The sequence below is a fragment of the Delphinus delphis genome, chromosome 15 (genome assembly GCF_949987515.2).
Source record: "Delphinus delphis chromosome 15, mDelDel1.2, whole genome shotgun sequence".
Lineage (NCBI taxonomy): Eukaryota > Metazoa > Chordata > Mammalia > Artiodactyla > Delphinidae > Delphinus > Delphinus delphis.
The window spans coordinates 79,850,676-79,876,522 of NC_082697.1; the positions used below are offsets into that span (position 1 = coordinate 79,850,676).

Genomic DNA, 25,847 nt, shown 5'->3' on the forward strand with positions numbered 1-25,847 from the left:
AGAAAATGCAGAAACAAAGGAAAGCAGTCAACTAAGGCAAAATAATTTAGCCATAAAACAAAGTCAAGGACCTTTAGTGCCTCAAGGGCTATAACTAGTATCCTGAGCCATGCCCTTGAGTTGTTTTGCAGATATCAAGACCCCCACCAGGTAAAAGAAGTCAACTGCATGCTGACTACCAGCGTGTAGACCCCAGACTGGTTGGAACCAAAAGGCTGAGATTCCCAAAACATCACCCAATTATTCACCATTAACCAATCAGAACTGTATGAGCTGATTGCCCATCCTGTGACCTCTCCCTCAGTCTTCAAAAGCCCTTCTCTGAAAGCCGCTGGGGAGTTTGGGTCTTTTGAGCACGAGCTGCCCATTCTCCTTGCTTGGCACCCTGCAAAAAACTGGGTTGTGATAACAGAAAGTACAATGTTAGTTGCTGAGCGTTGGGTGACCTGATCCAAGTTTCTGGTTGGTAACAGAAATACTAAGAGTCATTCAACCTAAGGTACTAATAACCCCCTAAATATCATCAGAAACCGTTGGAGGACGTTTTCCTCCTGAACATCATCTTCTGACATCTAGTAAAGGTAAAAACAACTCTCCAGTCTGGCACCCTCTCATCTGTCTAGTCATTTGCCCACCTGTCCAGCACATATGTGCTTTGGTATCTCATTGAGCTCTTGGCCAGGGGCACTGGGCAGATGCAGGGAGTGCCTCCAGTGTGAGAGACTCACTGAAGTGTGTGTCGTAACTCTTACTTTGAATCTGGGGAGAGAGAAAGAAACCAATAGTTCAAAGATAGGAGGGCTTCCCTGGTGGCGCAGTGGTTGGGAGTCCGCCTGCTGATGCAGTGCTGATGCAGGGGACACGGGTTCGTGCCCCGGTCCGGGAGGATCCCACATGCCGTGGAGCGGCTGGGCCCGTGAGCCATGGCCGCTGGGCCTGCGTGTCCGGAGCCTGTGCTCCACAACGGGAGAGGCCACAGCAGTGAGAGGCCCACGTACTGCAAAAAAAAAAAAAAAGAGAGGAGGACACAAAACTAACCAGCCAGTCCCCAATGAAAGACAAACACGGCTTTCAAGATGTACAGTTAGGGTGTGTGCTAATTTATTATGGCTGACTTGCCATTTCAGCTTCCTGGGAAAGAAAAATTCCTGTGACTTGAACTGCGGAAAGACAGAAGTTATCACAGATGTCACATGGCTCAGGGTGGAGCCAAGGAAATCAAGAAAAGTAAGATGTTTCTTAGTTTCCCTTCACTCAAAACCACTATTTTCCTAATTCTATCAAACTCCATAAAAGGCACAAAATAGAGCTAGAAACTTGGAAATATCCAAAAAGTGAGCAAAGGCTCTAAAATTAGAGACCATCCCTGTTCCTCCTGTTGGCCCAAAAAGACACCCTCAGTCACCTCCCATTTTCTGTTTAGATCCCCTCTTAACTCCAGATGAAAATGCAGCTTTTGGCCAATGCATCTGCTTCCCCTGCAGTGCAGCTAGGATCCCCCAGGCCATCTCCTCTGCTCCAGCCCAGGCTGGATTCTCTCCCTGCTTATTTTCTACTCACCAGTTGTTTTTCCGAAGTTCCTCTCACACGTTAAGGTCCTCTCTTCTGGCTCAGCCTCAGTTAAGTCCCACATCTCCCTCTGCACATGTGTGCTGGGAGGGAGCATGTGTTCTGGGGTGCAGTCTGCACTCTCCGTTGAAGGAAATGGAGGTCATGTGCCCTGCAGTGAGTTAGCTCCACGGCCAAGGCCATTTCCTTCAACGAGTCTGGGAACAGGCCCCCATCCCTCTCATGTCGTTTCACAGCCTTCTCTACAGTTTCTGTAATTAACATTCACAGGTCAGAACAAAACCTGGAGTTTTTCTGTTCTTTACTAAATAAACATTCGCTTCACAGAAACCAGCCCCAAACTCATCAGTGTCCAATTATGTGAGAACAGGCCCCAGGGGGACCAGGTCATACATTTCCCCCCTTGCAGCGAGAACATTAACGAACCCTGCCTGGCAGTGCCCTCGAGTGTCCAGGAGACGGTCCTCTCTCCCACAGGCCCAGTCCTGCCAACACGGGGGCTGTGAGCCCTTAGGGTGGACTCCTACTTGCTTCTATCCAGTGAGGCTTTGGGAGGGAAACTGAGCTGAAACAGAGATTGCTCCCTTCCCCTTGAGGCCTGTGGAGGATTTTCTGGGGTCCCGGTCACAGAGCGGGCCAGGCTCCAGACAGCTGCCGTGGCCAACCTCGTCATCGCCCCATGATGAAACTGGGCTCGTCCTCCTCCTCTGTTCCAGATGCCGCCTCAGAGCCACTGGATGACTGCTCCTGGGACTGACTGGATCCTGTAATCACACGACATTTGGATTAGAGAGGTACAAATCTTCGAGTATCCCCTGATTAGCAAATCAAGGGGTACTCCAAGAAAGGACTGCTGAGGAAAACCCAGGAACCAGCTGTTCCTGGACTGTACAGGGAGGAGCCAGAGAGGTCCTCATGTCCATCAGTCCCCAGTGCCACTCCCGGGTATAAAGGGCCAGTCACAGAACTGACCTACCACTGCTGGAGGATGGGCCTCATCCTTATGAAAAGGTCCAGCACACATGAGATACTGACGCCCAGTAAATCAGGCCTCACTGCTTTTTATATGATCCCCCCAAAGTCTGTCACCTTGGCAGGGTGACGTCCACAGCAGCCCTTTAACATTTAGCGCTAGGCTGACAACACTCCTGCTGACGTCTCCAGCTCTCACCCCAGTCTGCAAAAGGAGTCTCAAAAACCTTGTAGCAGAGGGCTCTGCCTACAACAGATATGTCAGCTTCCCGGCTCTTCCCACAGACGCAGAACGCCTCTCTGACACTCCCCGTGCAGCTCTGAATCCCACTGTCTTCCCTGGCGGTCTGCCAGTCTACCCTCAGTGCAGCTGAGCTGGCTAAGAGCAGAGCACAAAGACTACTTGTTCCCAACTTCTCCTCCCCTCTTCTCGGGAGCAGGGCAGCAGGCGAGAGCTGGGACGAGCCAGAGCCCACACCAGTCCTCCGGCTCCCCGTCCACGCCAGGAGGCCACTTGCAGGCACCGTGGGCCTCCTCCTGCAGACATGCAGAAACCCACAGGCACCCAGAGCTTTGCTACTGCTGTTGTCACAGGGCCGAAGAGCTTCAAGGCCTGGGGGTGCCCAGGGCACAGCACAGTCACCTGCATACCCTAGGATGGGACACTAAAGAGCACTCATGGCAAGGGGTTGACATCATCTCTATGATTCAATTATTTAGGACTTTCCTCCATCTTAACCTCATGCCAAAAAGAACGAGAAATTTTGAAAGTACAAATGAGGAGCACGTTTTAGTAGCTAAGATTTGTTGAACATCTATTATGTGCCAGGCACTGTGCTTATTGTCTTTGCATATACGTACCGTCTTAACTCTAAACAACAGTCTATGAGATAAGTAACACTCCTCTATATCCATTTTACAGATGAGGAATAAAGCTCAGAGAGGTTAAGTAATTTGTTAACCAAGGTCTCATAACCAGTAAAACCAGGACCGAGGATTCAAACCTGGACTATCTGACTTTCAAGCCTCTGGTACCTTGCCTGCAGAAATGCATAAGGAAATGGAGGCAAAAGAAAAATGGCATGACAGCCATAGAAAAGAACGAAATAATGCCATCCACAGCAACATGGACGGACCTAGAGATTGTCATACTAAGTGAAGTCAGACAAAGACAAATACTATATGGTATCACTTATACGTGGAATCTAAAAAATATGATACAAATGAACTTATTTACAAAACAAACAGACTTCAAAAACAAACTTATGGTTACCAAAAGGGAAGCGGGGGAGGGATAAGTTAGGAGGCTGGGATTAACATATACACACTACTATATATAAAACAGATAATCAACAAGGACCTACTATATAGCACAGGGAACTCTACTCAATCCTCTGTAATAACCTATATGGGAAACGAATCTGAAAAAGAATAGATATATGTATAACTGAATCACTTTGCTGTACACCTGAAACTAACAACGTTGTAAATCAACTATACTCCAATATAAAAATGAGGTGGGCCTACTGAATGGATAAGGAAAATGTGGTCTCTTCATACAGTGCAATGATTCAGCCTTTAAAAGGAAAAAAATTCTGACACAGGCTACAACATGGATGAACCCTGAGAACATTATGCTGAGTGAAACAGGCCAGTCACAGAATGACAAATACTATATGATCTCTCTTATAGGAGGTATTTAGAGTACCCAAATTCAGAGACAAAGTATTGCTGGTGCTGGGAGGAGCAGGAAGTGGGGAGTTGTTGTTTAAAAGATATAGTTTTTGTTTTACAAGATGAAAAGCGTTACGGGAATAGATGATGATAATGGTTGCACAATTTGTATTTAGTGCCACTGAACTGTACACTTAAAAATGGTTAAGATGATGAATTCTGTGTTATGTGTATTTTACCAAAATTTTAAAAAAAGGAGGGGAAGAAAGAAAAAGAGGAAGAGAGAGAGGGAAGGGAGGAAGGGAGGGAGGGAGGGAGGGAATGCTATGCAGAGACTGAGTGAAAAACTATAGATGGATCAAAAACATAGCTCTGAGCTCCCTGAACTCCTAGGGCAGAACTCCCTAAGCGCTCTCATGTCATGGCACTCATGGAAAAGGACAGTATTTCTATGGCATGTGGGGCAACGGTCCAAGGCCATGGGCACTCAGTCTCCACCCTGAAGGCAAGGGGAGCCATGTGTAGTCCATTCCCCATATACCAGCGGGGGAGCTCTGCTCTAGAACCTGGGCTCCAAGGCTGAAACTGCTGCGTACTTGTTTTGTTCCATAACTTAGTCATACTTGGTCAGCCTGAAGCCTCTCTAAGGACCACCTGCCATATCCATAGAGATCTGAACACAGCAGGACAAAAGCATAGGCTTTGATCTTTCATTCTGATCTTAAAGAGACAGTAAAACAGGAGGCATCTTTGAGCTCACCGAGTAGACATCAAGAGCAAGGCTCCCCCTCCTGAGTGGAAGAAATTTGTGGAGAAGTTATCACTAAAATTAAGTGGTGGCAGACATGTCCAAGGAATATTGTGGGGCTCTGATCCCTTTATGAATCTTGTGATAGTTGAATGTGTGGAGGTGGAAACTAGTGGGCAACAGAATACTGGAGTGGTGGTAACACGAGGAAACAGTATCATCATGTTAGAAGCCCTGGAACCAGTATGAACAATGGCTGTGTTCAGCAGAGAAATCAACTGCTTCCACATGTCCCCTCCACATTTTACTATGATAAAAACTGGCTCGTGTACATTTTATTACTGAACATTTTTATTAAATAAACTTTTGTAATAGGGGAAAAATACTCATTAACCTGGATGTTTATGGAATGGGGTGTTCTGGATGCCTGAAGTGCTGACTGATAGAGGAGGACTCAAAGCACTCCTTGTGACTGAAAAGCTCCTGGAAATGTAATACCTCAATTAATAGTAAACAATTGTTTCCTGTGTGTCGGATGTTGGGGCCTGGAAGTATCTCTCTCAAAGAGGAGCAACCTAGGAATCTGCTGCACATTCAAGTCACTTGGTAATTCAACAAAATCATTTCATTCTCCAATGAAAAGAAATAGGACTTAGAGAAAAAGCTGATTCTAGGTTAGGAACAGGAAATACACAAGACAAGTCTGGACTATCTTGTAGTACCAGAAACTAAGGAAGTGCTGTTAAAAACAAAACAAAACCCCTCAAAACACCAATAATGGGAGTATGTAAAAGGCACATGGGCCAGAAAGAGCTCCCAATGGCCAAAGCTGGAAGAGTTTGGGCAAGAAAATGAAGTAGTACTGGATTAAACCTAAAATATAAAATAAATAGCCCAGAGTCCATACTGATATAAAGAAATGAGAAGACAAATCCATGCAGAACAATTTCAAATAGCTTATGTAGCTACTCCGCCCTCATGGAGGGGCTGTATAACCCGTCACGCCTTAAGCATGGGCTACGCATAGTGAATTCTTTCCGAAGAGTACAGCGTGGTAAGGGGAAGAAAAGAGTCACTTTACACACAGAACCCTGAAGAGCACTGCCTGAGCAGGTGATCAAGGGCAACATCAACTGTGACAAGCCATCCTGACAAGCACCCAGCCCTGACATAAGCATGGTACTTTATCTCTGTGGTCTTCCTCCCAAAAATAAATAACTCATGAGAAAAACGTCAGACAAATCCCAACTGAGGGACATTCTACAGAACATCTGACCCTCAAAACTCTCAAGGTCATCAAAACAAAGTCTGAGAAACTGTCAGCGCTAACAGGAGCCCAAGGCTACATGATGACTAAATGTAATGTGATATCCTACGTGGGATTCTGCAACAAGAAAAAGGCATTAGTTAAAAATTAAGGAAATGTAAATAAAGTATGGACTTTAGCTGCTCCATGTATCAACATTGGTTCATTAGCTACAGAGGAAACTGGGTATATGGGACTTCTTTGTACTATACTATCTTCGTAATATTTCAGTAAATCTAAAATCATTCTATAACACAGTTTATTTTAAAAAAAGACACTGCCTACCCTCATGGAACTGAGACTGCAACTGAATAGATAAGCACGTTATGTGATTCAGCAGATTCTGCAACCAGATATGTGCAAAACCCTGTGGAGCAAGGTGGAGGCTGGGTGGGGAGGGCGGCTAGAAAAGGCTTTACAAAGAGAGGAGGGTGCAAGATGAGAAGTTTTCCAAGCAGATGGGGAGTCGGGTAGCATGAAAACGAAAAGAGCTCAGAGGCCTGAGCACGAGGAGAGGTGGGAGAACAGAGATGTTAAGCTTGGTGAGAGTAGAGGACACGTGCAAGGGAGTGGCCAGAACAAAATAGTGGAGAGACCAGAAAGGGCAGGAATGCAGGAGCTACTGGCTAGGTTTCAAGCAGGATCACCTCGCAGGTAAGCACAAGGCCCGTGGAGACACATTATCTGGGATCAAATCCCGGGCTGTCACTCACTCCCGCTAGCTCTACGGGTGCCATTGCCACTTGGTCCCTAAGGTCAACTGTAAAATGGGGATAACGTCACTGCCTATCTCACAGGGACGCTGTGAGGATTATGTTAATTAATACCTGCAAAGCACCTTAGAACTGGGGCTACACAATCAATGTTCAATAAAAGCTAAGTATTGTTATTGTACAAGCAGAAGAATGAATGACAATCCAACCTCTGTTTTAAAAAGAGCTTTGGAGGCTGTTCAAGGTGGGCGGCGTCGGAGGGGGTGGGAAGAGAGTGGAGGCTGCTACCATAGTCCTGACACATCTGGAGATATAGACATATACTGACTGATTGGCTGTGCCGGGTCTTAGTTGCAGCATGTGGACTTCTTAGCTGCGGCATGCATGTGGGATCTAGTTCCCCGACCAGGGATCGAACCTGGGTCCCCGCATTGGGAGCACGGAGTCTTACCCACTGGACCACCAGGGAAGTCCCCTGGATCTATATTTTTGTAAGGTTTTTTACTAAGTCCTCAATGAGACCTTGACTTCCTCTGAAATCATTCTTATCCATGTGGAGGAATACGGCAAGGATATGGTAAAAGTGTACACCATTGCACACTGCTGATGGCAGTAAAAACTGGTACTACTCCTTTGGTGAGAAACTGCCACTACTCCTCTGGAAAGAAACTGGCAATACATTTCAAGGGCCAGGAACTCTTTTTACACTCTGTGATCTAATTATTCCCACTGCTGGAAATTTATCTCAAGAAAATGACCCAGAAAGGGGGAAGGGAGACAGGTGCATAAATTCACTAAAATATCTTTTAAAGAGAAAAACTGGAATCAATCTAATGTCTAACAAAAGGGAAAATGTTAGATGTATCATGGTGTGTCAATTGCTGGATATTATCAGTCACTTAAAAAATTATGAAGGACCAGAAATGCTTATAATGTTAAATAAAAACAAGCCAAGGGGAAACTGTTCATACACTACAATTGTCCTTACATACAAATGACATGTGCATATGGAGAGATTAAAAGAAAACGGACAGAAAGAAAGGTGATCTATGAGGATGGTAATATTTGAGCTTTTTCCATTACTCTTATGCTACTGTTCACATAAAATTTTAAAATCTAAGAATCTGAGATTTTATTTAGACTATAGGAATACTAGGTAAAATGCCACTGAGTGTAATTGAAACTGATGTTAACTTTAAAAAAAAAAACCAGATGAATGGGGACTTCCCTGGTGGTCCAGTGGTAAAGAAGCTGCCCTCCAATGCAGGGGATGTGGGTTCGATCCCTGGTCAGGAAACTAGGTTCCTATATGCCGCAAACTACAGAGCCCATATGCTCTCGTGCCCACGCGCCACAACTGTAGACCCATGCATCCTGGAGCCTGTGCACTACAACTACAGAAGAGAAGACCTACACGCCACAACTAGAGAAGCCTTCGCACCACAATGAAGAGCCCACACCACATTGAAAGATCCCGCATGCCGCAAATGAGACTTGGACAAAAAAAATAACAAAGCAAAAACAAACAAACAGATGAATGAATACACTAGGGAAAATAAATCCTTTTGTATTATGGAATTGCAAGGACATGGGAAAATATTTGTGATACAGTGTTATATGAAAAAGTAGGACAACTGTAAATATGATAATTATATAAATAGGTTTATATAATATTAAAATTGAAATAAAAACATCATGAAAATGTTAAAGTGATTATTTTTAGTAAGAATTATGGATAATTTTTATTTTTGGCTTTATTTTCTGCATATTCTAAAAATTTCTAAAATGATCATACATTACCTTTATTCTCAAAAGACACAAAGGCTATGGATAGTTTTCCAACATAATATGTATAAGAGTTTTGGCACTGAAACAAATGGTTCAATCCAAAACATAAATTGAGGGGCTTCCCTGGTGGTGCAGTGGTTAAGAATCCGCCTGCCAGTGCAGGGGACACGGGTTCGAGCCCTGGTCTGGGAAGACCCCATATACCGCGGAGCAACGGGGCACGTGCACCACAACTACTGAGCCTGTGCTCTAGAGCCCGCGAGCCACAGATACTGAGCCTGCGTGCCACAACTACTGAAGCCCGCGTGCCTAGAGCCCGTGCTCCACAAGAGAAGCCACTGCAACAAGAAGCCTGCGCACCGCAATGAACAGTAGCCCCCCTCTCGCCGCAACTAGAGAAATCCTGAGTGCAGCAACAAAGACCCAGTGCAGCCATAAATAAATAAATTAATTAATTAAAAAAAAACCCACATAAATTGAGTGCCTTTCAAACACCAGATACCAGCTGAGATACGAATTTTATTAGCTAGGGACAATTTTGCCCCCCTCCCCCACGAGGGAACACTTGGCAATGTCTGGGGACATTTTTGATTGTCAATAACTGAGGGGAGGGTGGGTGCTGCTGGCATCTAGTGGGTAGAAGCCATGATTCCCTTAAACATCCTACAATGAACAGGATATAGTCCCTTACAACAAAGAATTATCTGGCCCAAAGTGTCAACAGTGCTGAGGCTGAGAAACTGCTTCCCCCCACCCCCAGTTTTGAAATGATTACAACAGGTTTAGGGAACATCCATCATCTCATATAGATACAGCATTAAAGAAACAGAAAAAAAATTCTTGCTTTTGATGAGAAGTCTCTTAACTTTCATTCATGATGTACAGCAGTTATTAATTATCCTTATCATGTTGTACATTACATCTCCGGTACTTATTTATCTTGTAACCAGAAGTTTGTACCTTTTGACTACCTTCATCTAATTCCCCTTCCTCCCATTCACCCACCTCTGTAGCCACAAATCTGATCTCTTTTCCTATGAGTGTTTGTTTGCTTGTTTTTGAAGTATAATTGACCTACAACATTATATTAGTTCCTAGTACACAACACAGTGATTCAATATTTCTATACATTTCAAAACGATCACCACGATAAATCTAGTTGTCGTCTGACACCATACAAAGATATTACACAGTTACTGACAATATTCCCCACATTTACACATTTCATAGCTGTGACTCATTTATTTTAATTTTTTTTTTTTTTTTGCGGTACGCGGGCCTCTCACTGTTGTGGTCTCTCCCGTTGCGGAGCACAGGCTCCGGACGCGCAGGCTCAGCGGCCATGGCTCACGGGCCCAGCCGCTCCGCGGTATGTGGGATCTTCCCGGACCGGGGCGCGAACCCATGTCCCCTGCATCGGCAGGCGGACTCTAAACCACTGCGCCACCAGGGAAGCCCCGACTCATTTATTTTGTAACTGAAAGTCTGTACCTCAATCTCCCTTACCTATTTCTCTCCTCCCCGCCACTGTCAAGAAACTGCCCTTGACGTACTTAGTAACAAATCACCTTAAGGTCACCCTGGGTTTCTCTGGTAGGTGAGCCTGTGTCCGGATAAGTAACATTGGTATCAGAATACATCATTTTAGGAGTTCAAGGCGTCACAATAATCCAAACTGGCTTAACACCATCCTGTGGTATCATTCAGAGAAGTCCCACACTGCAGGGCGTCTTCACTGAACTGCTGGACCAGCACGGACAATAAGTGGGGATATTTCCTCTCCAACAACAGAACGGAACTCCTAGCCAGCTGCCCCTTACCACTTTATAGGAGAAGAGCCAAAAAGCTCGAGTAATTTATCTCCAAGTCCCTCAAGAACCCAGAAGTGCACAGAAGCCACCTTGTGGCACAACTGATCATCACCACACTAAATTTCTGTTCACTTCAACCACCTAGAAAACCTACTTTCCCTTTCACAAAATGAAAAATAAGGAAGGAAACTGACAGGGTGAGGTAAAAGGCACACAGAGCATCCTTATGAAGTTATCCCTACAGCACTCTCCATCCAGCTCATCTGGTGCGAAGCATATACAACCATGTATTATTACTAATCATTTTTTTAATAGGCACAGGTGCTAACTTCACAAGTAGAAGAGCAGGGCTCATGAATCATAACAATGATTTTCACATCTGTTTGACTGCACCACAGCCCACATAGCAACTGAAAGAAAATTTCACAAAACAGTTATTCAGGGTGTGATGCATTCTGATATTTTCTAGTCTATTTTATGTATGTTTGAAAAAACCATGAAAAAACCAACATCTGTAACCTCTAAGCTGATTTCATGACCCAGTGAATAAAGGATCACATCCCTCAGTTTGAAAAAACGCTGTGCTACTATGAGGCAACATGGGCACAAACATCTATCTTTCTGATAGAACTGAAGCTCAGGATGGGGGAGACCCAGTGAGAGGGCACAAGGCCGTTTTAAACAGGTTAGAGGTTCTGGATGAAATCTACCATCTCATATACTCTTCATAGCCTTGGGCAAATTAAAGAAAAGTGACTGAAAACTGCACGATCACATGCAACTAATGTGTAAGAGGGGCTAGAAAAGGGGGATTTAAGAAACCTCAGCTCTGGGGACTTCCCTGGTGGCGCAGTGGTTACGACTCTGTGCTCCCAGTTGCAGGGGGCCTGGGTTTGATCCCTGGTCAGGGAACTAGATCCCAGGGAACTAGATCCCACATGCATGCTGCAACTAAGGAGCCTGCCTGCCGCAACCAAAAGACCCAGCACAACCAAATAAATATTAAAAGAAAAAAAAAAGAAACGTCAGCTCTGGGATGTTGCCTCCTGTCTCCTTCAATTCTAGAACTGATTACTAAAAAGTTATTAAGTGATTCCAAAGACCCACTACAGGTTCATTTAAGTACAAATTCAGAGCAAACTAACCTGTTTCTTGTTCTGAAAGGGTTCTTAGATTTACTGGTGAGGGAACCGCCCCTCTTGCTGCCCAAATATGCTATATCTTCATTACAGCAAGGCGTTTGGAAAAGTTATCAAGCTGTGGAATTTTAGATCTAGAAAGAGTTTATCATTTTACAGACTAAAATTAAAAAAAAAACATCTGCTCAAACAGGAGATGCTAAGGTCAGGGTGAGCCAGAGTGAGAGCTGAGCCTAGAATCTATGCCTACTGTACTTACTCCCTGACCTCAAATTATCTTAGTTTAGAATGACACCTCTGTGGGTAAGAGGAAAGAAGAGTGAGTCTAGCTGATTCTTAGCTGGAGAATAACTCCACCCAGAGTTTTAGTGAACAGGTCCATGTTGGCCTAGATGGAGCTCACTAGTGGATGCTGCAGGGCTCTGGCCCTGGCCCTGTCTGGCTCAGCATTTTTACCAACGACAAAAGGAGGTATGTTTATCAAACCTGCCCCTGACATGGTAACATGGTTAATTCGAGAATCAGAATTCAGAAGGGTTTTGGAAACCTGAATCAATGGAGCCAATAACACCAAGCTGAAATGCACAAGAGCTAAACATCAAGTCCTGTAATTGGATTCAAAAAACCAAATAGAGGGTGGGTTCCAGGTAAGACAGAGCAAGCACGTTTGACCCCGTTTCTCCACTGAACACAGCTATAGAACCTGGATAGAATGCATGGACTCTGAAAAGCACACAGACTGGGGAAAAAGACCAGAATACAAAGTACCACAATATTGTGTTTCCTGCTTTTTTCTTTTTTCCCTCCAGTATCCCCCAGCCTGGACTCAAGGCGATCCAATACGCAGAAGTGGAAACTGGGCACAGACACAGTTCCAAGAGAAACCTTCTACTTCTGATTCAAGGAGTGAGAAAGCGGACTCTTAATGCTCAGAGGAAGGGAAATTCTTGTGTTTCTTCTTTTCTCTCCATTCTCTCACACCCTAGCTCCCAGGCAATCCTGCCAGTGTCAGGATGGCCACAGCGACTGCGGTGCAATAGGGGCTTGCATGTGCAAAAACTTTGAAGGAGGGGAACCTTCCTCTCTGATCAGAGGAGCTGTGGTCCTAAGATGGCTGGGCAAACTCTGTTGCTTTTCGTCTCTGTCCTCCCACCACTCAGCCCTGGATGCAGGGGCAGCTGTACAAAGTATGTGGCAGAGTCGGTAACTAAAGCCCCAACTTTCTTAAATATTTATTTATTTGGCTGCGCCAGGTCTTAGTTGTGGCATGTGGAACCTTTAGTTTTGGCATGTGGGATCTAGTTTCCTGACCAGGGATCAAACCCGGACCCCCTGCATTGGGAGCTTGGAGTCTTAGCCACTGGACCACCAGGGAAGTCTCCATACAGGATCTTTTGTTTTAGTTGCATCATGTGGGATCCAGTTTCCTGACGAGGGATTGAACCCAGGCCCCCTGCATTGGGAGCTTGGAGTCTTAACCACTGGACCGCCAGGAAAGTCCCAAGCCCCAGCTTTCTGGCTGGAGGTCTGAAAAGGGGAGCCCCAAGAAACCAGAACCTACAGGGGAGATCATGGAGAGAGGATTAGAAGAGACATCATAAAGTTGTTTGTAAACTCCTGGGCCCGCCCTGACAGCACATGCATGGATCTGGCCCTAATCGTCACGCCAAACACTTTGAGAACCGAACTCAAAGAACTAAACCCTGACTGGCCACTGGGTGGCACACACAGGACACACCTGAGAGCACAGCAAAAGCTTTAAAAGCCAAACTGACACAGGAACCACAATCTACAGAAGGCTGGTCAGAACCTGTGCTCCGAACACAACCAGGCTGACTGTCTGCTAAAACAAATATCAGCAAGACCAGAGCCTCACGATATAATATTCAAAATGTCCCGGATCCACAGACAGTTACTCGACACGTGAAGAATCAGGGAAATCGCAGCTAGCGTGGGGAGAGACAATCAACAAATGCCAATGTCAAGATGCCCCAGATCCGGAAGTACCAAATACTTGAAAGTAGCTATTTAAATATCTTTCCTGGAAGTAAGAGTGAAGACTCTTGAAACAAATGGAAAGATAGAAGACTGCAGCAAAGAAATAGAAGGTATAAAGAAGAATCGAATGGAAATTGAAAAACTTTTCTGAAAAACATAATTCACTGGATAGAATCGATAAGCAGAATGGAGGTGACACAGGGAAGACACAGCTCAAAGTCAGATCAGTAGGACTTATCCAATGTGAACAACAGAGACAAAAAAAGATGGGAAAAAAAAATCCCCTGGGCTTCCCTGGTGGCACAGTGGTTGAGAATCTGCCTGCCAATGCAGGGGACACGGGTTCGAGCCCTGGTCTGGGAAGATCCCACATGCTGCGGAGCAACTAGGCCCGTGAGCCACAACTGCTGAGCCTGCAGGTCTGGAGCCTGTGCTCCGCAACAAGAGAGGCCGCGATAGTGAGAGGCCCGCGCACCGCGATGAAGAGTGGCTCCCGCTTGCCACAACTAGAGAAAGCCCTCGCACAGAAACGAAGACCCAATACAGCAAAAATAAATAAATTAAAAAAAAAAATCCCCAATTTGACAAAGATACATGCTTACAGATTCAACTAGCTCAGTGAACTCCAAACCCAACTCCAGGATAAACCCAAGGAAATCCATGTGCAGACATATCATAATCAAATTCTCAAATTCCTGACGTCTAAGGATCTTGAAAGCAGCCAGAGAAAAACAATGATAGGAGAACAATTTGAATAACTACATATTTTTAAAAAATCAGAAATCATGGAGGCCAGAGGAAATGGAACAGCATTTCAAAAGTGCTGAAATAAAACTGCCAACCCAGAATTCTGTATCTAGTGAGAATGTCCTATAGGAATGAAGGTGAAATAAAGATAGCCTCATATGAAGAAAAGCTAAGATAGTTTATAGCCAGCAGACCTGTTCTAACTGAATGACTAAAGGAAGTTCTTCAGACATACGGGAAACAATACCAGATAGAGGTCTGGAACATCAGGAACAAAGAAAAAGCAACAGAAATGATAACTGTCTGGTTACTATTCAAGACTATTCTCTTGAGATTTCTGAAATATATTTGATGACTGAAAACAAAAACAGTAACATCATAAAAACAGAACCACCATATGATCCAGCAGTTCCACTTCTGGGTATTTATCTGAAGAAAATGAAAACACTAATTCAAAAAGATATGTGCATCCCAACGCTCAGTGCAGCATTATCTACAATAACCAGGACATGGAAGCAACCTAAGTGTTCACTGACAGATGAATGGATAAAGAAGATGCACACACACACACGAATATTACTCAGCCATAAAAAAGAATGAAGTCTTGCCATTTGCAAGAACATGGATGAACCTAGAGGATATTATGCTAAGTGAAATAAGTCAGACAGAGAAAGACAAATACTGCATGTTTTCACTTATATGTGGAATCTAAAAAACAAACCAGAAACAGACTCCACTGACAGAACAAACTAGTGGTTGCCAGAGGGGAGGAGGATGGGGGAATGGGCAAGATAGGTGAAGGGGATTAACAGTTACAAACTACCAGTTATATAGTAAATACGTCACAGGGATGTAATGTATTGGGTTGGCCAAAAAGTTCGTTCGTTTCCCCATAAGGGGAAGGTGTTATGAAAACCCCGAACACACTTTTTGGCCAACCCATACAGCATCAGGAATATAGCCAAAAATATTATAATAACTGTACAGTGCACAATCTATGAAAATATCAAGTCATTATGCTGTACACCTGAAACTGAAATAATATTGTGAGTCAACTATAGGTCAATTAAAAAAAAGTAAAATTATCTGAAGGAGTTTTCAATGTATGGAGATGTAATACCTAAGACAACTATAACATACAGAGTAAAGAAATCTATGTGATGAAAAGTTCTACATTCTACTTAAAGTGGTGAAATGCTGATTCCAAATAGACTGTGAAAGTGGTATAAATATAGTAATCTCTAGAGGAACAACTAAAAGACTATAAAAAAGGAAACAGTTAAAAACACAATAGATAAATTAAAATAGAATAATAATAATGTTCAAATAAATCCAAAAGAAGACAGGAAAGGAGAAACAGAGAAACAAAAAACCAGAGAGAACAGGACTTCCCTGGTGGCACAGCGGTTAAGAATCCACCTGCCACTGCAGAGGACATGGGTTCGAGCCCTGGTCCCGGAAGATCCCACATGCTGCGGAGCAACTAAGCCCATGCACCACAACTACTGAGCCTGTGCTCTAGAGCCCGTGCTCTGCAACAAGAGAAGCCACCGCAATGAGAAGCCCGCACACTGCAACGAAGAGTAGCCCCCGCTCGCCACAACTAGAGAAAGCCCGCGCACAGCAACGAAGGTCCAACACAGCCAATAATAAATAAATAAAATAAATTTGTTTAAAAAAAAAATTTGCCCTATTTCCTACTCCCTCTCCGCAGATCCAAGGTAGCCTCCCAATCAATAGCCTCCTACTCCCAGTAGCTGTGAAAACCAGCAGCCCAGCAGCCACTGGAGGAAGGAAACTGCCCTGGGACTTCCTCAGAAGTCCCACACCCAGAGCACTGTCCCTATTTGACCTGTCTGGCAGCTCTCCGGAAACTTCCACTGGCAAGGCTTGTCTTGTCTTTATTCAACCTGACTCAGTGAGAACAGCCTTTTCCTCAACGTATTTGTCAAAAACAATCAGTGGCAACTGTTTATCATCATAGCTGCCTGAGGCAGTGATAACAGTGGAAGCAAACAAGAAACTGACCAACAGTTTAAGAGGAAATGCTGGTAATCTAGAAGGCCACAGGCATGTGTAGAGCTGTGCACACGTCTAAGACAGACAAGTGATGGCCCTAATCTCACCTCTGGCTAAACTTGAGGCTCTGTGCAAGAAGGAAGTGAAGGCTAAGGCAAAACTGTAAACCGCCTGCCAGAATGGTGAAGGCATGCTCCACCACACACAGAAAGCCCCTTGGCAAAGATCAGGAGACTTACTGGTTCAAAGCATTTCAGGAAATCTCTGATCTTCAGCTGACCACTAAGCTAACCAAGCAAAGACTTCAGTTGCCACACACAACAAAGAATATAAGCTGTACAGAGTTAATTCAGGAAAGTCACTAAACACATAAACAGCAACAAAGACAACAAGCAGCAAAAACAACAAACCCTGGGCAGGGAGGGTCAGATTACCAACAGCCAAGGAGTCCTTTCTATTTCCCAATATAATGGGGTCCAAGCCACAGTACCTCCTACAACGGAACATGAGACTGGTGGGCTGCCCAATCCTCCTGCCCTTGGACCAAGTACTTCCACATTCCTGTGTGTGGGGGGTGGCGGAAGGGCAGGGAACGTGATGAGGTGGCTTATTTGAGGGATGATGTCTTAGCAGTCACATTTTGGTACTGTAAAATAATTTCTTCTCGGAAATGGTAGGGAACAGGCTAAAACCATACCATGTATAGTGTGTCACACAGTACATTTACAACTCATAAGCAAACTGGTACTGGAAGGGGCCAATCATATTTCCGTATGTCAGTGCAGGTCTGATTTTATCTTAAGACCAAAAATCACAATTAGGAACCATGTCTGGTCAATCAGGGAACAGCCACCAATTCAGAGATGTGGCGACCAGTTGTCATTGTTCCGTCTCTTAGCATCCTTGGTCCCTTCCATCTGGGACCTCTCTCTCCCTGGTCTGCAGCCCAGGGGTTCCCAAAGGAGTGGCTGGCACCACTGGCCTTGTGATGGGTTCGGAAGTGGGCAGGAATGGCAGCACTGTGGGATGCTGACACATTACTCACCCCCTATTCCTCCTTCTAACAAATCTCAATTCTGTCTAGGGTGACAACGTACCCAGCATCCAGTGATGGATCACGATACGTTAAAGATAGTCATGACAATTCTGTCTTCTTTTCGTCTAGCCTGATGACAGCAAGGGATGGCAAAGTGACCTAGTACTGACCAATGAGATACAAGGTAATACGCGATGGGGGACATTTTGCTCTTCAGTTTAAAAAAAAAAAAACCACAACAGACAAGTACCACTTCTTTCCCCTCTTCTTCCTGCTTTAAACGTAAGTATGATGCCAGGAGCTGCAGCAGCCATCTCATGCCCACAGGATAAAGGCCAAAAGAACCGCAGGGGTACTGGGCCTGACACTGCTGAGCTACTCAACCACACTGGGCTGCCACCTACCACCAGATTTCTTGTTATATGAGAAAAATAATTCCTCTTTGCTTAACTACTGCTAGTTTTCTATTTCTTGTAGCCAAAAGAATTCTTAACTGATTTGCCAAGTGACTCGATAAGAGCCAAAGAGACACAAAAACTCTTTTGCTAGGGACACCCCCTCGGTCTTTCCTACTAGGCAAGAATGAGCCAGGGTGTGGCCCGGAGCAGCTACTGGTACCTCACCACCACAAGGAGGAAACGAGCCTCCCTGAGGACAGGGAGCCAGGGGACAGAAGGAGACAGTGAATGCCAACATCAGAGCTCCTTTACCAGCCAGGCCCAAGAGGAGGTCTGTCCTGGACTAAACGTGAGGCAGTAGCTTTCGTTTTTGCTTAAACCAGTTTGGCTTCCTGACACTTGCAATTAAATGAGTCGAAACTAATAGAAACAAGCCGTCATTTCTTCAGAGGCCAGCCAACCTACTCCAAACTCTAAATCTCATTCTTGACAGGTCAACCACTGTGATCAGCACTAAGAAAGGTCATGAAAGAAAAGTGGGTACCACTCACCTTCTTTCTGTTTCTTCTGTTCAAGTTTCATCTTCTTTGCCAATAATTTCTTCTCTTTTAACTTCTGGCTGCAAATGCAAAATAATTAATTCCTTAACTACCTATTTTATATTTTAGAAAATAAACATCTACTTACAGAACCTTTAGCAACTTAGTAATTACACGAATACTATGATAAAATGAAAGAAATACTTCCTCATGACTCTGCTACTCCAACATCATCAACATTATCAACCTGTTTCCTTCATGAATCAAGATCAGATTCTTTGGAGTCCTGAGGTGATTAGCGCAATCCAGAAATACTGGAGATACTTTCTCATTCAGAGATATTTAGGGACTGTTTGTTTTTTTTTTCTTTTTTGCGGTACGCGGGCCTCTCACTGTTGCGGCCTCTCCCGTTGCGGAGCACAGGCTCCGGACGCGCAGGCTCAGCGGCCATGGCTCACGGGCCCAGCCGCTCCGCGGCATGTGGGATCTTCCCGGACCGGGGCATGAACCCGTGTCCCCTGCAACGGCAGGCAGACTCTCAACCACTGTGCCACCAGGGAAGCCCTAGGGACTGTTTTTAGAATCCTGCTCAGCTCTCTGAAAGTTGAAGGAGCATTTATTAAAACAACACATACACATGCACGGGTGCAGTCTGTATACTCATGTAGTCACTTAGGGAGGTTACAGACCCTCCTTTAAGGGAGAAGCTAATTGGGAAGTTTGCTCATAGCAACTTATTAAACCTGATGTTAAAATACCGACATGGGGCTTCCCTGGTGGCGCAAGTGGTTGGGAGTCCGCCTGCCGATGCAGGGGGCACGGGTTCGTGCCCCGGTCCAGGAGGATCCCGCATGCTGCAGAGTGGCTGGGCCCGTGAGCCATGGCCACTGAGCCTGCGCGTCCGGAGCCTGTGCTCCACAATGGGAGAGGCCACTGCAGTGAGAGGCCTGCGTACCGCAGGAAAAAAAAAAAAAATACGGACATGAAGGAGACACAGAAATCCATGCGCTCACCACCAAAGTGCTGACCAGCAAGCTTTGGAGAATCTGTAGCAAGCTGGGGGCGGGGGCAGGGGGCAGTAAGTGACTTGATCTCTCCCCAGGTACTGGAAGAAAAGCCATTACTCTACGGGGGTGCTCCACTGTGGGTTTTTTTTTTTTTTTTTTAGCTGCGTTGCACAGCATACGGGATCTTAGCTCCCCGACCAGGGATCAAACCCGCGCCCCCTGCATTGGAAGCATGGAGTCTTAACAACTGGACCGCCAGGGAAGTCCCCACTGTGGATCTTCACACCCAAGATCTATACAGGCCATACAGGTAAACTTTTGACTACAAGAAGGACTCGTTCACCAACTATTTACTTTTACATTTCCCGCCCTAAGTCTCAGTAGTTATGGGATGCCACAAAGCCCTCACCGCTTTTTCCGACGCTTTGCAGTCTGCTCCTCCGCAGCAATTTTATTCTTTTCCAGTCTTTTCTGAAATTCTGCATCCAATTTTTGCTGCAAAAAACCACATCAGTTAGACAAACTCTGGCCTGCCTGGGTATGAAAACTCTAGAAGTCGCACCACTGGGGGTGCTACAGGTACATCCAGGTCTCCAGGGCCACTTAAAGAAGTTGCCTCACAGGTGAGGCAGGAAATCAATATATGGATCTCTGATGGTGAAATAACTCAGTTCATTAAGATACCGTTCGTGCACAAGTAAATGTAAGAGAGAGAAAGTATGAGAGGGAGCACGCTGAGGATTCCCTGAAGGCAGAGGCAGCACTACTGGCTCTGTTTCGCCAGGGCCTTGGAAAATGTGATACTGTGACTTGTAATATATACATATTTGGTCTTCATCTACTGTTTTTGGCACATTAAAACTCTTACAAATTTCCTATATGAGAGCCACCGGGGGATCTTTTATTATAATATTTAGTTTTGTTCCCGGTTCCTGAAATAACTCCAGAAATAAAGATGCAATGGGTATCTTTTGTTATTCATAACCAGCCCCTTTCAAGCACAGGAGTTTATGAGTGACGTTGGGAAAGCACCTAAGGAACGGGGCTGGTTGCCAAGGGAACTTTCTGCTCCACCTCCTTGACCTCCAGGGAGGGGAGAGGGGCTGAGGGTTGAACTAATCACCAACAGTCAGTGATTTAATCATGTCCACATAATGAAGCCTTCAAAAACCCCAAAAGGCTGCGTTTGGATAGCTCCTGGGTTGGTGAACACTGGAGATGCTGGGAGAAGGAACGGAAGCTCTGCATCCCTTCTTCCATGCAGCTATTCTGAGCTATATCCTTTTATACGACACCGGAAAACTAGTAAGCTGTTTTCCTGACTTCTGTGAGCCCCTCTAAGCCAATTACTTGAACCTGAGGAGCGGGTCATGGGAAACCTCTGATTTATAGCCAGTGGGTCAGAAGCACAGGTGACAACGGGGACTTGTGGCTGGCCTCTGACGTTGGGGGTGGGGCTCAGTCTTGCAGGACTGAGTCTTAACCTTCGAGATATGGCGCTATCTCCACGTAGACAGGGTCACAATTGAGTTGAATTGTAGGGTACTCACCTGGTGTCACAGAACTGCTTGGTGTGGGGAAAAGCCCCACACATCCGGTGCCCAGAAGTGTCAGAAATGCAGTAGAGTACTGACAGTAAGGAGACACACAGGAGTGTTGCTTCTTCAGAGACAGTGATGGGGGCTCACTGGGTGGAGCGGCCAGAGGGCTGCGACCATGGAATTTTCAAGTCCTAACTCGCTACGGTTATCAAATGACCGATTCTAAGGCAGCATAACATGCATTGCCATCACCTGCTACTAAACACACCTACACGTGTACATATGTGTATGTGAGTATGTACATACGTACAAATAAATATATATATCCATCCCTTGTGTTATTTCTTCCTAGCAGCTCCCTGTTTCTAAGCCTCAGCTTCCTCATCTATAAAATGGGGGAAACAATAATTTCTCTTTCCCTGAGCCTTTAGGAAATCTAATGAACTGCAATAACCTACAGGAAAGATCTTGTAAACTAAAGACATCTACTGATAAAAAACAAGCGCCATCCCTATTTCTTCTAGCTACAGCCATAAAGGCTGATGGAGCAAACAAGGAGCCAGCAGAGGAGAAAGAGGTGGCTTCAACACCTCTGCTGGTCTGCACTGCCAGGCTCTGTGGATCTGCTCAGACGGATGCAGAAACTCTCTCTGAGAGCAGAATTATGAAATTAAAAAGAAGGGTCTCCTTCCAAGAAAGGAATCAGCTTTAATTAGAGTTCAGCTAGAAAGCAATGACTTCAAACTAAAAGCACCTGATCTGTTTAGAAGCTGAGCTGGAAATGTCTGCAGCGCGACCAAAACAGAGCCCCCTGCTGGCTGCTGACCCCGGCAAGGGCTCAAGCAGGAGTCAGATGTGCTCTGTCAGTGGTGACAACCTATCAGTCGCTGTGGAAGGTAAGGATTCTCTTGCATCTCTTTTTTTCTTCTAACCTCAGAGCCTCTCTTTCACCACGTGAAATAAAACCTTTGCATTTGTGTGGTTTCAAGGTTTGTGAAACATTTTTCTGTATTTTCTCTGGGTCGTTAATCAATACAGAAAAGCTTCAGAGTAACTGATGGCATTTGAAACAACCGTCTACTCTATTTCCTCCTCTCTAAAGTAGTTTAAAAATAAAAAAGTGCTTCTGTTAGTTTCTACATACAGACTTCTGTTTATTCCTAACAGCGCAAATCCTTCAGTGATCTGGTATAGCTGTGTGACAAGTCACCTGAAACTCCTCACTGGAATTGAGAAGTAGCTGGAGAAGAACCACCGACACCTGGGGGCCGAGTAAGGGCTGCAGGACAAGCAAATACCAGGTGAAAACCACCATGGCAATGATCCCTTCTGTTCAAAAATCATACAGGTATTTTTCAAACTCAATTTTGGCCATTCAAGTAAATTTTTAAGGGACCACTCACCACCACTGCAATCAAAACACTTAAAATATCTTTGAAAAAACGTGGTGAGACATATGTAAAATCTCTATATATGATCACTGATACAAAAAGATTAGACAAAGAAGACAAAGTTAGAGGGGATGACTAAACACTATGACATCCATTCTCATTCAAGTTAAATTACAGATTCAATTTAAATCTAGTAAAAAAATCAAACAAAACTTTTGGAGTGGATAAAATAACTCCAAAACTCAATTCCAGAAAGAAGACAAGTGAAATGTCCAAAAAAATATTTCTTAAGAGCAATAGGAGAGAGGTTTCTGGCCTTTCCATCAATCAATGGAGAGCTTAACAGTTCTTACAGTACAATTTCAAAAGCAATTCTCAATTCTTTAAAAAAATTTTTTTAATTTTAATTTTTATCTTTATTTATTTATTTTTGCCACACTGCATGGCTTGCAAGATCTCAGTTCCCTGACCAGGGACTGAACCTGGGCCATAGCAGTGAAAGCACTGAATCCTAACCACTAGACCAGCAGGAAGCTGCCAGCAATTCTCCATTCTTAATCAATTATTATTTGACACCTGTCGTGAAGAAATGTCCGTCTCAAAGCTAGAAAACTCAAAGAGGCAAAAACACCGGAAAGCACACCACTACTAGCACCAAACACACAGCTAACTGGAACTACAGGCATTCAGCCAAAAACAGAAACTATAAAGAAATAATAACTCAAGTGGTGTGAGATCCTGCTTCTATTCCACGGCAAATGGCCTGGAGGGGAAAGGGGACTCTGCTGGGCTCTCCACCACCTGGAAGACTCCCTCCCCTCATTCATTTCCTAGTGTGAGCATCCTGCCGTGCTGGATCTGACCTAGAAGTACCCTGGACTCCACCTGACATCTGTTTCTCCTGCTGACTTTACAAGGCGGCCCTCACACAAGCCACAACCAGGTGTATCTACTCTTCTTCAAGTGTTTTTTTCTAAGGTTTAAGTGCACACTGTCTAAACCCAAGGGTTCAGCCAGCGTCCTGGCTCACTAACCTTCTCAGCCATGGCATCCATGTAGTCCTGTCGCTGGTACTCTCTCCGGCGCAGATGCCTGTACACATGGAACTCTCCGCTGCCAGCCCCAGCGCTTGAACCTAAAGCCAGGACAGTCCAGAGCTTTTGATGATATCCAGTTACCAACACAGGCTACTCTTAATCACAGGGAACCAAAGAAAGGTACTAGAAGTGATGGAAGGGACCAAGCCTGCCCTATTCCCCACTGTACCCCAGAAGCTAGCACACTGGCTGGTATATTGTAAATATCTGTTGTGTGAATGCTGAATGTGAAGTCACCAAAAATTCCACTCTAGCGCAGTATTAGGAGGACAAGCAGACTATCGTTCAGAGACCAGAAACCTAAAAGAGAGCCTGTGACCTTTCCCTCCCCCACCAGATGATTTCACATTTGACATGCTTTTCTACTTAGTTGAAAAGATGTCCATGATATATGAAGTGAAAAAAAGTAGGTTATCAAATAGTATGTGTAGAACAACCATATTCTTGTAAACATTTTTTCTTAAGCATGAGTGGTTTTGACTATAAAGAGGTTTGGAGGACTACATCAAAATGTTACAAATAGAATGATAGATAACAGGTGGTTCTAATTTTTTACACCTGTTATTTATTCTCTTTATAGTTAGTTAACTTACAACCCAACAAAATAAAAACTGTTTCCATTTTGAAAAAACAAGGTATTAAAAACAATGCAGAAGAAAGTTCTCTAATGCCAGACCACAAGCAACAATACCCCTTCATTGTAAGAGCAAAATACTGGATAAGTGAACTTTTTTTTCTTCCTATCAGGGGTGTAATTAACAAATGCTAACTGCAGAGTTTTTAATACCTACACTTTAAAAACTGTATTTAAACACACACCCACATCCAAAAGACATTACCCATTACATCTCGGACAAATTCTGGGGGAGGTCGAGGTGCCCATTCACTCATTTTTTCTGGAATTGGAACTGCTTTGTCCTGCAACATTTAAACACGAAAGCGTTTGTATGTATAAACCGGCTGACAAAGTGACATCTTTTTCAACCAAAAAACTTTAACTGAAGTAGTGAAGTAAGGCTGCTTTGCTTCCTGGACCCAAAGCTGAGTTTGTTTTCTTCCCTCTGCCTTTACTTCATCCTGTATACTCTGGGTCCTATCAGAGCCCACAGCCTTGCCAGGGCTACACTCCACTTTTCAGGGCAGAACTCAGAAACGCGACTCATCGTTTATGGCTGGAAACCTCCAACCCCAGGTGTCTTGGCCAATGCCTCTCTAACAATTAGTGCTGTTTAGAAGAAAATAAACCCTTGTGCTAACCCACGGATTATATCTTTCCAGTCTAAGGCTTCTGTTCACAAAGTTAAAGGGTCTTAGAGCACGAAAAGCCGCTTCGCAGCGCCCTCATCCAGGCTTGGCTCTAACATGAGAGCAGAAAATAGCTCACTATCTCCGGGGCCGCCTGCTCCTTCCTAAGGTCTGACCCTGGGGTTCGGGTACCGAGTTCCAGAGTTCGGAAGCGCGGAAAGAGGGCCCGCTAGCGCCCAGAGACGCCAGAAAGGAAGGGGGTAGGACTCGGAAGGGCCGTCAGCCCGCGCCTCGTCTCACCGGGTTCTTCATTAGCCGTTCCAGCTTGAGCTTCTGCTCCTCCGCCGCATTCTTGGGAATGACGAGCGCCTGCGGCTCTTTCTTGGGCCTCGGCGGTCGCACGGATGAGGCGGCCGGGCTCGCCATGAGAGCTCTGCAGCCGTCCTGGCGAGCGGTTGCGCGCGTGCGTATGACGACAAAGCCGCGCGCCAGCGACGCAAGCGCAGTCTCCTAGCTGGGCGGGGCTGGAGCGGAGTTGCCAGCCGGAAGCAGGATGCTGAATATTCATGAGCTTGAAGCCCCGGTGGGTTATTTTGATTAAAGCTGCTTGATTTCTTTTCATGTTTCTGAGCAAATCAGCGCAGCGAATGCCCACGTCCCTGGGGGAGAGGTTGGCCCTGCGTGCCCGAGGGTCCGACCCCAGGCGACCTCTCCGACCCCAGGCGACCTCTCCAGCCCTCAACCCCGACCTCTTAGAATCCCCCACCCCCGCCCCCAGGCCTTTGTCCTGGTGGTTCCTTGGATCTGGTCCACTCCCCTTGCCATTTCTGACAACGTGTTTAAGACGGCACAGACGTCACTGCGAGCTCCCTTAGGACTGGGGCCGAATCTCTTTTGTCCACCTCGAATTACTCTGCACCTGGCTCCCAGCAAATATACCTCGGTCGAGTGAATGGGCCTTTCTTATGAGAAAGAGAACAGTTGCTCCTCGCATCTGGGAACTAGCCTGGCACTCACAGCTAGGCCTTGGTATTCTCCTGTTGGACATAAAACAATTTCCCAGAACACCACGGTAGTGCAAGGCCATTCCGAGACCATGATGGAGCAAG

General features: G+C 45.2%; 1 protein-coding gene and 1 pseudogene across 1 annotated transcript; one reads left to right on the plus strand and one right to left on the minus strand.

Annotated features, from left to right (window-relative positions):
- Window positions 1–1,048: 1,048 nt before the first annotated feature.
- PRKRIP1 (PRKR interacting protein 1) lies at window positions 1,049–25,193 on the minus strand. Its single transcript, XM_060032292.1, has 6 exons — window positions 25,039–25,193; window positions 24,333–24,411; window positions 23,431–23,531; window positions 19,874–19,959; window positions 18,470–18,537; window positions 1,049–2,333 (listed from the first exon to the last, which is right to left on the minus strand). Exons 1-6 carry the CDS (start codon window positions 25,162–25,164, stop codon window positions 2,239–2,241), a joined length of 555 nt encoding a protein of 184 aa, XP_059888275.1. The 5' UTR covers window positions 25,165–25,193; the 3' UTR covers window positions 1,049–2,238.
- Window positions 4,970–6,441, plus strand: LOC132438863 (small nuclear ribonucleoprotein G pseudogene; annotated as a pseudogene).
- Window positions 25,194–25,847: the final 654 nt, after the last annotated feature.

Excerpts from the sequence above, each read along its gene's own strand:
- PRKRIP1 (XM_060032292.1), bottom strand. The coding sequence starts at position 25,164 with ATGGCGAGCCCGGCCGCCTCATCCGTGCGACCGCCGAGGCCCAAGAAA. Across the intron at positions 19,960-23,430 it reads TGGATGCCATGGCTGAGAAG|CAAAAATTGGATGCAGAATT; the intron begins GTTAGTGAGCCA and ends GGTTTTTTGCAG. Across the intron at positions 2,334-18,469 it reads ACAGAAGAAACAGAAAGAAG|GATCCAGTCAGTCCCAGGAG; the intron begins GTGAGTGGTACC and ends GTGTGATTACAG.